The sequence below is a fragment of the Merops nubicus genome, unplaced genomic scaffold (assembly GCF_000691845.1).
Source record: "Merops nubicus isolate BGI_N331 unplaced genomic scaffold, ASM69184v1 scaffold16389, whole genome shotgun sequence".
In the NCBI taxonomy this organism is placed as follows: Eukaryota; Metazoa; Chordata; class Aves; order Coraciiformes; family Meropidae; genus Merops; species Merops nubicus.
In genome coordinates this window covers 16,333-28,896 of record NW_008631812.1, presented here as the reverse complement: position 1 = coordinate 28,896, position 12,564 = coordinate 16,333, and the positions used below count along the sequence as shown (strand labels likewise).

Sequence of the window (12,564 nt, the reverse complement as noted above, 5' to 3'; positions counted from 1 at the left end):
AATGAGACAGAGCAACCTAAAATAAGGAGCCATGTAGTCCCAGCTGGAGTGCATAATAGAAAACCAAGCCAGAAATCAGCTTATAAAGTAAAGAGCATGACTCTTGCTCCCTGACATATCACTCGGACATGGTTCATCACTCAATCCCAGAATCAGTCCAAGAACGAAACAGGATCACAAGCTCTAATCCTTCAACACAGCAGTCTTTAATGGTAAGATGTGCCCTACAATGACTCCTAGTGATTTTTGGTGTGTAGGACACTCAAACTAGTATCAAGTGTCGAGTATAAAGAAAGATTAGGCTTGGCTAAAGCAGTTAGCATTATGCCTATAAACAATGTAGGCTGACAGTGCTTAGCCTCTGATCCTGAATGTATTACCTGAGATGGGCAGGATACAGGGAACTGACTGATTTAACATCTGTCCTTTTCCAAACTTTTCTACCAAACTATGTCAGTTAACTTTTTCATGCTCAAGATTTAAACCAAGTTTAAATCTCATCTGAGTTCAAATGAAAAAAATAAACAGCCCATTGCTGCTGCTATAGAAATAGCAAGGAAGATCATACAACAGAAATTAAAATTTCCAAAGATAAAGGTGACTGGGCTACTACGAATGCATTTATTTTTCACATTTTAAGTTACATATTGATACTTTAAAAATAAATTTGCAACAAATGTCTTCACATATAAACATTGTGCAGCTCATTAGTAGATCCGAAATATTCCATAATTATTAACTATATTTTTTATGCATTGGTTAATCACATTATTTTGCATTTGCATCACTTTGGGGACTCTAAAGTATAACTGATCCTCCATTCACTACTTACTTCATGTTTGTAAATATAAGAAAGATATTCATTGCTTCATGGTATTTGCCATTTTCCTCACAGAATTTCAAGCCATAAATATAAACTTACCATACGCATTCTAGTTTTACAGAAGAAAAAGATGGGTAGGGAAATTAAGGATCAAGTGCTTCAGATGTTGGATCCCCAGTTTCAGTTTCTTGCTGCACCAGTAACACTTTGTTCTTGCACTTCAGTGTCTCATGTAAATCAACCAGTTCATAGTGCAAATCTAGTGACATCCCTTTGCAATTCATTTTGTGGGTACAAATCTAACTGGCTCTAATGTCTTCTGCTGAAAGGACAGGCAAATGCTAGCTGAAATGAAAGGGTAAGTATGAACCATGTGATTGGTTTTATACTTTGAAGATTTGATCAGACCCTGGAACACAGCCTTGATCTCAATTACAACAGTGACTAAAGAACATTCGCTGTAACTCCAGTGGCACATTTTTCCTCCTTGAGTAGGTACACAGAAGTACAATATATCCACAGTGATTTGAGAAAACGTACTTTTGACAGGTCATTATTCTAGTTTTACGTTTCCATATTTTTGACATTCATGCAGTCCTGTTGCCTTATTTTAATTTTTTTCTACTCTGAGACAGGTACCCAGAGCAGAAGGTGGTCAACTTTCATTTTATTTACTGTGTTCAAAGATGGCATCTAGATAAATGTGTGTGAGCAATCTGCAGAAGTCTGGATTAGACAGTGCCATACAGGGGTCCATAGGAAGAATTAATAAAGCAAGTAGATCCTTTCCTGACCTCATTTTTCATTCTGCATTTTGACAGCTTGATTCTAACAAGAAGCATCAGCACTGCATTGAGACAGATGGTATAGCCCTCCAGATGAAGTATGGGGAAGTTATTATTGACTACTTGAAATTTTGAGCAGAAGGAGTGTGCAGCATTTTAGGAAGAATACTAACTGCACCTGCTTGGAAAGAGAAAGAGCATTTCTATTTCTCACAGTCTTCATGAGACGCTCCTGCTCCAGGATTCAGAGTTTCCCTGGCAGAACTGCACCTTCATTTAAAAAACACAGTACAGCCCTGTTGGTGCAATCTGATGAACAAACACTTTAGCAGATGCCATAGCGAGCACCCTAGTATTCACATTAGATCAGATGCATTAGACGAGCCAAGAATTAGGATTAATGTCGCAAGTTTTACAAAGCTTATAAAAGACTCTAAATGCTTATTCATACAATAGTAAGGATTTTCTGATACAAGCTAACAGCATTTAATCTGTTTTAAACTCCCATGGCTTGGGACAGAGGTAAACTGAGGTCATTTCATTAGTAACTGAAACTCTTCGTACACATTAGTTGTTCAAAACATTATCAACATCACTTGACAGTACTCCGTTTTCTTTCTTACTATAAAAAATTAGGTGGAGCATCACTGGAATACAGGGAGTACTACACTGTATTAGACCAATACTCTTTACTTTTAACAAAGTATTAACACAGAAAGCTGTAACTCTTGTAACAGAAAATTATGTAATAACAAGTATTAGTGGTGGGATGGGAAAACAGTGGTGAAGAGCGGCAAAAGGGGGCCAGCTTACCTTGGGTAGTTTATTTAACTGTACAGGCCATCAAAACTCTTCCCACAAAACCATTTTTGTCATACTGAGTTTATAATCTTTACTCCTAACTGTATGAGGTGAATGTACTTGTGCTTAAATTTACTAGGAATTGCTGCCCTGGATAGTAAAGCATCAGGGAAGATGGGAGTCCGAGCAGTAGTCTACTACATGAGTACTACGATCATTGCTGTACTGATTGGCATAGTCATTGTGGTCATCATCCACCCTGGGAAAGGTACTAAAGAAAACATGCACAGAGAAGGCAAAATTGTGCAAGTGACAGCAGCAGATGCCTTTCTTGACTTAATCAGGTATGGCTATGACATAGCACATTTTCTGTACCAGTAGTAACAACAGTAATATTTGGATTCACATGAGAACAAATGTACAGAATTTTAGACAGTGACTGCATAAACTAGTGAAATCTTTTTCAACTATATAAATCAAATACCTCTAACACCTATAACACTGCAAAAGTATACATGGATTTATTTTCAAATCAAGCTGTTGCAAGGGAAGAAACTGCTTCTAATATTAAAAGAAAGATTCTTTCTTTTATGCACAAAAAGAAAGATTTCTGTTCTGCTACCTGCATGGGTCTTTTCCCCTCCTTCCATAGCACAATCTTTATCATGAAATTCCTCTGCTTTCCTTTACTTCCAGCTTTCAAAAGTTTTCTCACTTCACCTGAATCCCTGATTTAGCTGTTGATCTTAATTTTGAATTGTAGTCTCCAACCTGGGTGCATCTACTCAACTTGTTAAATTGTATGGATGGGAAATAAATTCCAGGAACAGGCAAGTAAAATGGTTGAAATAGAGGGGCACAGATATAAAATCTTGTTTTCTCCTTGCTCAGAGACTCTGCAATGCCTCTTTTATAGAGATAATATGTCACAGATGTATTCCAGGGAGTAGGGAAGCTGAGGTTTTGAACTCGGGAGCTTTTCCACAGGTAAATCCACCAAAATTTTGTGTTCTACTAACCCATTTGGAGAAGCCAGAGACATGGAGAAAGGCCTCCAAGAGTCATGCTGCCAGGAAGGGGGACTTCAGAAAGACCCATGAAGAGGTTTGCACTCAGATTCCTCAAGATTTATTCAGTTAGGCTGCTTCTAATTCCTTCAGAAATGTCACCGTGCTGGAAAGCAAAAAACAAATGCCTGTGTGTAACAAGTATACACACACAGATATATATGTATTATTATTAAAGAATACTCAAACTTCAGAAATATTTATTTCTTAATCAAGACAAGACTCTAAATCAACCGATAAATGTCATGATGTATTAGACCACATGACTGCAAAAATTGTTTGAGAAGTAGAAATGCATTAAATATTACTATTAATAATATTAATCTGGATTGAGAAAGCATTAATAAATAGAAAATTAAAAGTCATCACTGACACACAGAGCTTTGTTCATTTGGTAATTTAACAAATATTCTGCTTCATAACCAGAATTGCTATACAATACTGGATACAGATGTTGCAATTGCCAGAACCATCCAATCCTATTACATTTTGTCCTGATAAAGCTAACCAGGCCAATGCTATTTGCAAAGCTCTACTTTACGTGTACATAATTACATATTTGTCTTAGGAGTCTTTTGAAAATTAGCTGGTCAATTCTTTTATTAGCTGTGCCCCTACTTAAATATTACTAACGTCTTATTCCTTCTTACATTATTTTCTTTCTTTTTCACAGAAATATGTTCCCTCCAAATCTGGTGGAAGCTTGCTTTAAACAGGTAAAAATGTTTTCTTATTTCCAACTAAAACATAACAAAGTAATAAACTGAAATGTAATAGCATTTTCTTTAGGAATATCATGTACTTGTATTTAGAAAAGAAATGAATCTTATGTGGGCTTCAGTCATCCAAAGAACTCAGAGTAAACCAACCGAACATGGGCTTTGTTGTCAATCATATTGTCTCAGTATTTGCTATAAAAAGTGAAGAAAACACACCTGGACAGATGAATAAAAAGATGGTTTTTTCAAAATGTCAAATTCATAAGTCTACAGCAAGCATCATTAAAGTCAACACAGAATTTACTTTTTAAAAAAAATGTTATGTGAAACTGGGAGGTTCTGGGTTATGCACCAGCTGTAGAAGGACTGGAAGATATTCAGGAATGTCTTGTAAGAAATGTGCATAGAGGAAATAATTGTGTGGACATAATAACAAAAAAACTAGGGGACTTCCTGTCACCTGTAGTAGGAGTGTGTAGGAATGCGCTTTCTGTGTTGCTTCCTGAATTCCTGTATCACTAGCCTGGTCTTAACCTTAACTGTTCTGTACTAAAAACAAAAGTCACTCGTTACATTCCTTTTTTAAAAGAAGGACATTATCGATTCAGTGAAACCTAAATTAAAGTGTATTTCCATAATCCAATTGCTTCACATCGACCCCACAGACAATCTTGAACTGATATTATTTACCAGTTATTGCTGCAGCAGCAAAAAAATCTGAAATGTGGAGGTCAAGAAGCAAGAGTATGAAGTAGAAACTTTACAAGGTCCAGCTGAGTTTCATCTTGCAGAACAACTGAAAAGAAACAGTAACATTTTCTTCAATTGTATAAACAGACACCAATAAAAAGCAGTGATTTTCTAGATTAAAGATTTGGTCAAGATTAAAGACACACTAGACCCAGGTCCAAAACCAACAAATACATGCCTCTGTTTTCAGTAATCTTGATGATGAACTCAGGATATGATGCAGAAGAGCAATAGAGAAGTATAAAAATCTGTATCTAAATTAGAAACAAAATTAAAAGAATTTAATGTAATAAAGTCAGGGAATGATATAATCTTTATCTCAAAATAATGAAATAATTAGGGCATAAGGTTACAGATCTGGCAGCATGTATTTTTAATGAATCTCTCAAGTTGGGAGGTTATTATCTGTAACTGGTGAAAGCAATCACAGTGCCTTTCAAACTGCAATTTCAAAAACATTTGAGAATTGTTTTAAGCAGTTAACAACCCATTAGCTGGATCTCAGCTGTACTGAAGGATAGAAGTACCTTGAAGAAAAGCGCAAAGACTTCGCAATAAATCAAAATTAAAAAACCATCGGGGGGTGGGTCATTACATTCATAGGGAGATTCATGCAAAATAAGCACAATGGAGAGAGGAGTTGCGGGGACTATCAGAAGAACACCGCCTATAAAGCAAAAAGCAGCTTGATTTAAAAACTATTTGGGTACAAAACCCAAAGTGCGAACAGAGCTGTATAAGACAAATAAAAATGTTTATGCAAGAAGAAATAGATATCACTATGACTGAGCTTAAAGTGGGAATCAGTAACATTTTTAACCTGCATTATCTAAAAGGTGAGGTCCTGGAAAAATCCTCAATTAGGAGTCGTGGGAACAAAGTGCCTCAGAAGTTTTAAATACTGTTTGAAAAAGTCTTTTGATAAAGTATCCTACTGCAACAGGAAGTTTGCTTGCAGTGACTAGCAGTCCTAAATCTATGGTCTTAATTAAAGATGCCCTGTAGATTCTGTTTAAATTAAGTATATTGTATTTCTTATACGCTTTGTAGCTTAAAGGGATTTCTGAAAAATTGTTAAAAACCAGGAAAAGTGCCAGATGGATTGTCCTTCTTCAGAAATCTAGAATGGAGATAGAAAAGCTTTTATAAGACTGTTTCTGGAAGAACAGTCATGAAGGAAGACTGGAACCTTGGGACTTATTTAGGAAGGATCTTCCTAAATTTTCTGCTGTTCCTCATTCAGTCTTCTGACTTCATCGTGAGTGCACTCACACAGCAAGTGCAGGAAACAAAGGGGATCAGGCCCAGCCAGTGTGGGTTCATAAAATACAGGTCCTGTGTGACCAACCTCATCTCCTTCTATGATCAGGTGACGTGTCTGGTGGATGAGGGAAAAGTGGTGGCTGTTGTCTACCTGGACTTCAGTCAGGCCTTTGGCACCGTCTCCCACAGCATTCTGCTGGAGAAGCTGGTGGCTCATGGCATAGACAGGTGGACTCTTCACTGGGTAAAGGACTGGCTGGATGGCCAAGCCCATAGAGTTGTGGTTACCAGAGCCAAATCCAGTTGGTGGTCAGTCACAAGTGGTGTTCCCCAGGTCTCAGTTTTAGATGCAGTTATGTTTAATATCTTTATCAATGGTTTGGGTGAGGGGATTGAGTGTGCCCTGAGTAAGTTTGCAGATGACACCAAATTGAGTGGGAGTGTTGATCTGGTCAGGGGTCTTCAAAGGGATCTGGACAAGTTGAATCAATGGACCGAGGTCAACTGTATGAGGTTTAACAAGGCCAAGTGCTGTGTCCAGTACTTATGCTACAGACTTGGGAAGGAATGGCAGAAAATGGTCTGCGGGTGCTGGAGGACACCAGGCTGCAGATGAGCCAGCAGTGTGCCCAGGTGGCCAAGAAGACCAATGGCATCCTGGCTTGTATCAAAAATAGTATGCCCAGCAGGGTAGGGAAGTGATTGTGCCCGTGGACTTGGCATTGGTGAGGCCACAGCTTGAGTACTGGGTTCATTTGGGCAGCAAGGTATAAGAAAGACATTGAGGTGCTGGAGCAGGTCTAGAGAAGGCAAACAAAGGTGGTAAAGGGTCTGGGGAACATGGCTTCTGAGGAGCAGCTGAGGGAACTGGGATTGCTTAGTCTGGAGAAGAGGAAGCTCAAGGTAGACTTTATTGCTCTCTACAAGTACCTGAAAGGAGTCTGTAGTGAGGTGGGTGTCAGTCTCTTCTCCTAATTACCGATAGGACAAGAAGAAATGGCCTTAAGTTGCACGAGGGGAGGTTTAGACTGATTATTAGTTAGAATTTCTTTACTGAAAAAGTGGTGAGGCATTGGAACAGGTTGCCCAGGGAGGTGGTGGAGTCATCATCTCTGGAGGTGTTCAGAAAACATGTAGATGTGGTACTTCAGTACATGGTTTAGTGCTCATGGTAGTGTTGGGTTGCTGGTCGGGCCTGATGATCTTAGAGATCTTTTCTAACCATAATGATTCTATGATTCTGGTCTTTTAGAGTCACTTTCCTGTTCTTCTTTCTTTCCCAGCAAGTCTGTGAGGCAAACAAAGCTGCCTCCTCTTGCTTCTTCTCCTCCTCTTCCTCCTCCTCTGCATATTTTCTTCCTCAGAAACAGGAAGAGTGGTGGAACAAAATGCTCCTTCCCCTTCAAAAAGGACCTCCTATTGTGGATCCCAGAAGCCAGGTGGAGACCCTGTGGGAGAGAAAGAGCCCACAGAAAAGCTAAGGAAATCCTTTTATTCCAGCCTGTCAACTGTGAAATGACAGAACAAGCTCAGGCTTAGCTGGTGGCATTCAGCATCATGCTCCAGGGAAATCTACCAGGACAGAGAGACCTAGCAGGTCAAGTTACAAAGAATAATCTGGAAAATATTTGGCTTCAGATTCAATTTGTTCTTTACTACTTACCCCTGCGAAAGACCAAAGTCCAGTTGGCACCCTGTCTTTATCAGGACCTCCTCCAATTAAATCAGTGGCAGATAGGGATCACTGGAAACAGCAGATTGTTAATCCAGACAGCACACTTTCTGCTGTCTGGATATATCCATATGACATCTGCTGCTACCTTCACTACTCACTGATTACTTAAGGGCTTTTGTGATTTTTATCAGTAACAGAAGAATCTGAAAAGATTGCGGATAAATAATCCACACTTACATAAAACTAGATTACTGCATTCAAAATTTTCTCTATACCACTATATTCACCCCCAGTTCAGCAATACCTAAATAAATCTTTGTATTTTTCTTTGAGCTCTGGCCATTATCTCTTCATTTCTCTTTCTTTGCTAAATTCAAAAATGCTATCTAGCCTAGGGCTAAGCAGTCATACATGAGTCTGCTTGTTAGGCAGATACTACTTTTTAACTGTTTGTGCTTTGTGCTGTGCTCTGGGGATATACCAAAAGACAGAAGAAACGTAAGTGAACTTAGGGTATGAAGAGAAACAGGAGAATTATTCTATTGTGAATAGGTGGAATCTGATGCTAGCTGAATTTTAAAGAACTGAAGAGGTGCATCTTGATAACTGCATTTCTTCTGAGGTGTTTTAATTAAATATTACTTCATTAAATCATCCTTATCAAGGGTATTGGAAGTGTTAATCATACATCCAGACATGAATACCAACTAATACATGTCGTCTGTTCCTCATGATAATTTTGGCTAGTTGAGATACATTTTAACCTGTGCCATCAGCTCTTCTGCAGACAATTTAGAATGATTTACACATGTCCACATGGAAAGGAAAGAAAAGATTAGTTAGGAAGATGGGATATCACTGCCTTATTTTAATTTATTTTCAGTTTTTAGGCTTACATTTAAGAAAATTTTTTGCTTTTAAAATCATCATTCATTAAAAACTACGTCATCATAAGGACTTAACACAGACAGTGCTAATTATACTGTCTCAGATTACAAGTTTTCAGAGCAGTTACTCATGCAACTATTTTATCTGCAAGTTAACCACTGGAATGTGCTACTGCCATGTTATAATGTTCCTTCTTAAAAGGTCATGCCATATATCCAAGTCAAATGACTGTGGGTATCTTGTGTCAGTAATGAAAACAAAACAATAAGTGCAAACAAATAAATCATTATATTGTGAAAAAGGCAATTATATTGTCTATTTCACAATGAGATAATTAAAATTAATTTTAAAATTTTTCATTAGCATTAAGTCTTGCAAAAAAAGTCATGTACACTTATTATATTTATATTTTACTCACAGGTAAGCTTAGTAGAAAGCTATGAATATTAGTATGTTCCAAATAATATTTACCTTGCTCCTAATTTGTTTTCTGTACATGAACTTAAGGAATAATTGTGAGCATTTTTCATCTAAAACCTTACCAGGCAAAAATACCTCTGCCTGGAGACAAAATGCACCAAACATCCTCAGAAATTAGAGGACTCATTGATGCTGTCTAGCTTATCACAGATAATTAGTGTAGACATCTGGATTTCTAGTAAAACATAACCACCTCTTCTGAGACCCATAAACCCACGATCTGTTCTATCAGCAGTTTCCCTTTTGTCTAATTTCTTCCATTACTGAATGTTGCGAAAGAACAAGGATCTGCAGAATCACAGTGTGATACTAAAATGTCAGTTTGAGCTACATGAACAGCTGATAACTCAAATTCCCACCAACACAGAGGTCTGCCTGGAAGTAGGAATGTCATAAAAGCTCACAGAATGATCTCTTATCACCAGGTTCTCTGCAGAGCAGTAATAGTTAACTCTGCTATTACCTCATCTGTTTCAAAACCTTTGACATTTTCTAACATCTTGAAGGTGGTCTTTCATCCTGTCACTTCCTATAAACAGTTGGCTTTTTGACCATTTCACACACAGAAAATTTCTTTGGCATTGCTCAAGCAATCTTGTGTTTTGCCCTTAGTCTGAACTGAAAAAGCACTAACAATAAAAAAGCTCAACCTACACTTCTTTAGTAGATGTCTTTTTTGCATTTCCCATATTTGCTTTTCCTTAATTTCTTTTGTTTCACCAGAAACCTTCTCATGACTTTTGTTATACAACTTCGGATATAAGAAGACAGACACATCCACAGAGTTATCCTTAACCCCAATTAACAATAATGAAAGAAAGGCTCGTGCAAGTGACTGTCCCAGAGCAAAGAAAGTTTCTCTGATTCTTGTGGCTCAGATTCCCATTCTGAATCTTATTCTAAATAAACTGTTTCTCAGCTGCTTCTCTGGAAGGGGTTCTGGAAGTACTGTTCTTCCTAGTAACATTTTTGAATAGTTAGGTCTGACCAACAGGGTGAATCAACAGTTAAGATCTACATCTCTTGTAGAATGTAGATGAAATGTGAACAAACTTTGATAAGCGAGGTCCTAAAATCCATATTATACTCCTACAGTACATACTCATGTAGTATAGACAGCAGGCATCTTCCTGCTGGAACAGAATTCCAGAATCACCATAAAAAAAAGAAAACCAAATATGCTTGTTACAACCTAAAATGACTTCTAACTGGAGTCTTTAAAGGTAAGAAGCTTCATGTGACTGTTCTTTCTCCCCTATAGCTGCCCGTCTTCTCAGTATCCTGACACCGTTTTTAAGTGCAATGTCCAATTCCAAACATATTTGACACAAGGGGGACAATTCTCAGACAAATCAAGCCCACTCTACCAGTGAAAGAAAAGCACTTTATGACATTTCTTGTGGCTTATTGCACAGGCAGAAGTCAACCAGCCAGGCAGCACACATCTGACACTTTCTTAGAGCTGTATTGTATGTTGCTTTTGACCTAGTCAGACAGGTAGGAAGAAGGACTTGAAGGTAGTGGAGGACAATCAGGACAAAGTCAGTTACGATGTGTCCAGGGAAAGCAGGAAATTAATAGTAAATTTGCTAGGAAATCAGGCTTTAACTCTAGTCTTCATTCTTGTTTTTTATGTCTCACCTGTATGCCCACAAGTCCAGATTACTTATACCCTTTAGATATTTACATTAAGGAATTTTTACCTACTTTTTTTCCTACTGAAAAGCAGTGATAAAAATATACATGTAACACAATTGTCATACCGGCATACATTTAAAAAAAAACCAAATCCGAAGTGTTCAATGAACAGTGTTAGGCAGTATTATAACATTCTTGTCAGGACTGAATTAAAAACCCTTTAGTGAGAACTCTTAGAAAATTTCTGTTTCCACTCTAATGTCCCTCTGCCTCTTAAAAAGGCAATCCCTTCCCACATTCCCTGGCTGTGTAGTTCCAACCTCAGTGTTTTGCCCTCTCTGGCATTTGTCAATCAGTGGACTGATTCACCTCCACAACCTTTACCCAAAAATTTTCTTTTTTTGCTTCATAAGTTTTCTAACAGTTTAAAACATAGAACTGGCTCACTGAGAGATCAAACTAGAACTAACACAGAGGAGAAATTATCACAGGCTGGATGGGAATGGGTAAGGGAGTGGAACTGGGCTTGTCTGTGTCAGCTAACTGTTTGAACAGCTCAGCTGACTCCTCTAGCCACAGCCCAAATCTTAAAACATTTCACCAAGTTTTATTTAAAACTTAAGAATCTGACTTCTGTTGAGATTTGTTCTGCTACATTTTAATCCAAAGGTTTCCATAAATGTCCACATATTCCATAGATACAAACAAGTTTTATCTGAAATTGAGAAAGACTTAAAGCCTTCAGTGGGATACAGCAAAAATATGGAAGGAGTGCATAAAGCTATTCAGGTGTGAAAAATAACAGAAAATTAGGTCGATGTTGATAGATGCTGATACTTAGGTTTCCCATTAAGCAGTCCATTCCACTCAAATACTTTTGGAGCCTACCTCAGTCTCCAGATGTTACTAACAATACTACAGCTCATGGATATAGTATTTGTTTTTTGTTGGCAGGCCCAAAGGAATAAAAATCCAAAGTCACTGAATAACCTTGACACCAGCATCCCATTGCTTTAATATGGCATTTAGGAGCCTGAGATATATTAGAAACATTTTACTAGTGATATTTAGTACTTTTTGTGTTCAACAGAATTTAATCGTAATCAAGACAGAGCTGAAAGGCTTTTTGAGCCCAGAGAGAAATATTCAGGATGCACATTTAATTTTGGAAAAGCATTAGCTGATTAAAGATTGGTCTTCAAAGTAGACATTTCAGAGCATACTGAGATTTTGAAATTGATTTGCCCATTCCATAATGGAACTGTTCAATGTAGAACCCTTTTCTTAATAAAGAGAACTGGTTATTTGTTACTGCAAAGCATAAAAAAATAATGGTGTTGCCCCAGCAAAGGAAAAAAACAGGAATGTTATATTTAATTTACTTTCAGGCTGATGTTTTCTAACTCAAAAATTATGAAAATGGAAGGAAACTCTAGAACATATGAAAATATTTTCACTACGCAAAAAAAGACCTATTTCTTTAATGCTTGGAAATACACTGGGGAAAAATAGCAATTCATAAAAATGCACACTAAGAAGCAATAATTTTGTCACAAAACTCTTGAGCATGACAAATCTACATCTTTGATTTTTGACATATTTATGGGAAAATGAGTTCTGAAAACCAAAGGTGAAGATCTTCCTCTTGAAGCTAACATGGATTTTTGTTGATTTC

The 12,564-nt window shown here is 37.5% G+C and overlaps 1 protein-coding gene across 1 annotated transcript in view; it reads left to right on the top strand.

Annotated features, from left to right (window-relative positions):
- Positions 1–2,523: 2,523 nt before the first annotated feature.
- LOC103780068 (excitatory amino acid transporter 1) overlaps positions 2,524–12,564 on the top strand; it is a 17,923-nt gene continuing 7,882 nt past the window's right edge. The window contains exons 1-2 of the mRNA XM_008947715.1: positions 2,524–2,753; positions 4,150–4,192. Coding sequence (XP_008945963.1) covers positions 2,524–2,753; positions 4,150–4,192 — 273 coding nt within the window. The remainder of the gene's footprint in view (positions 2,754–4,149; positions 4,193–12,564) is intronic.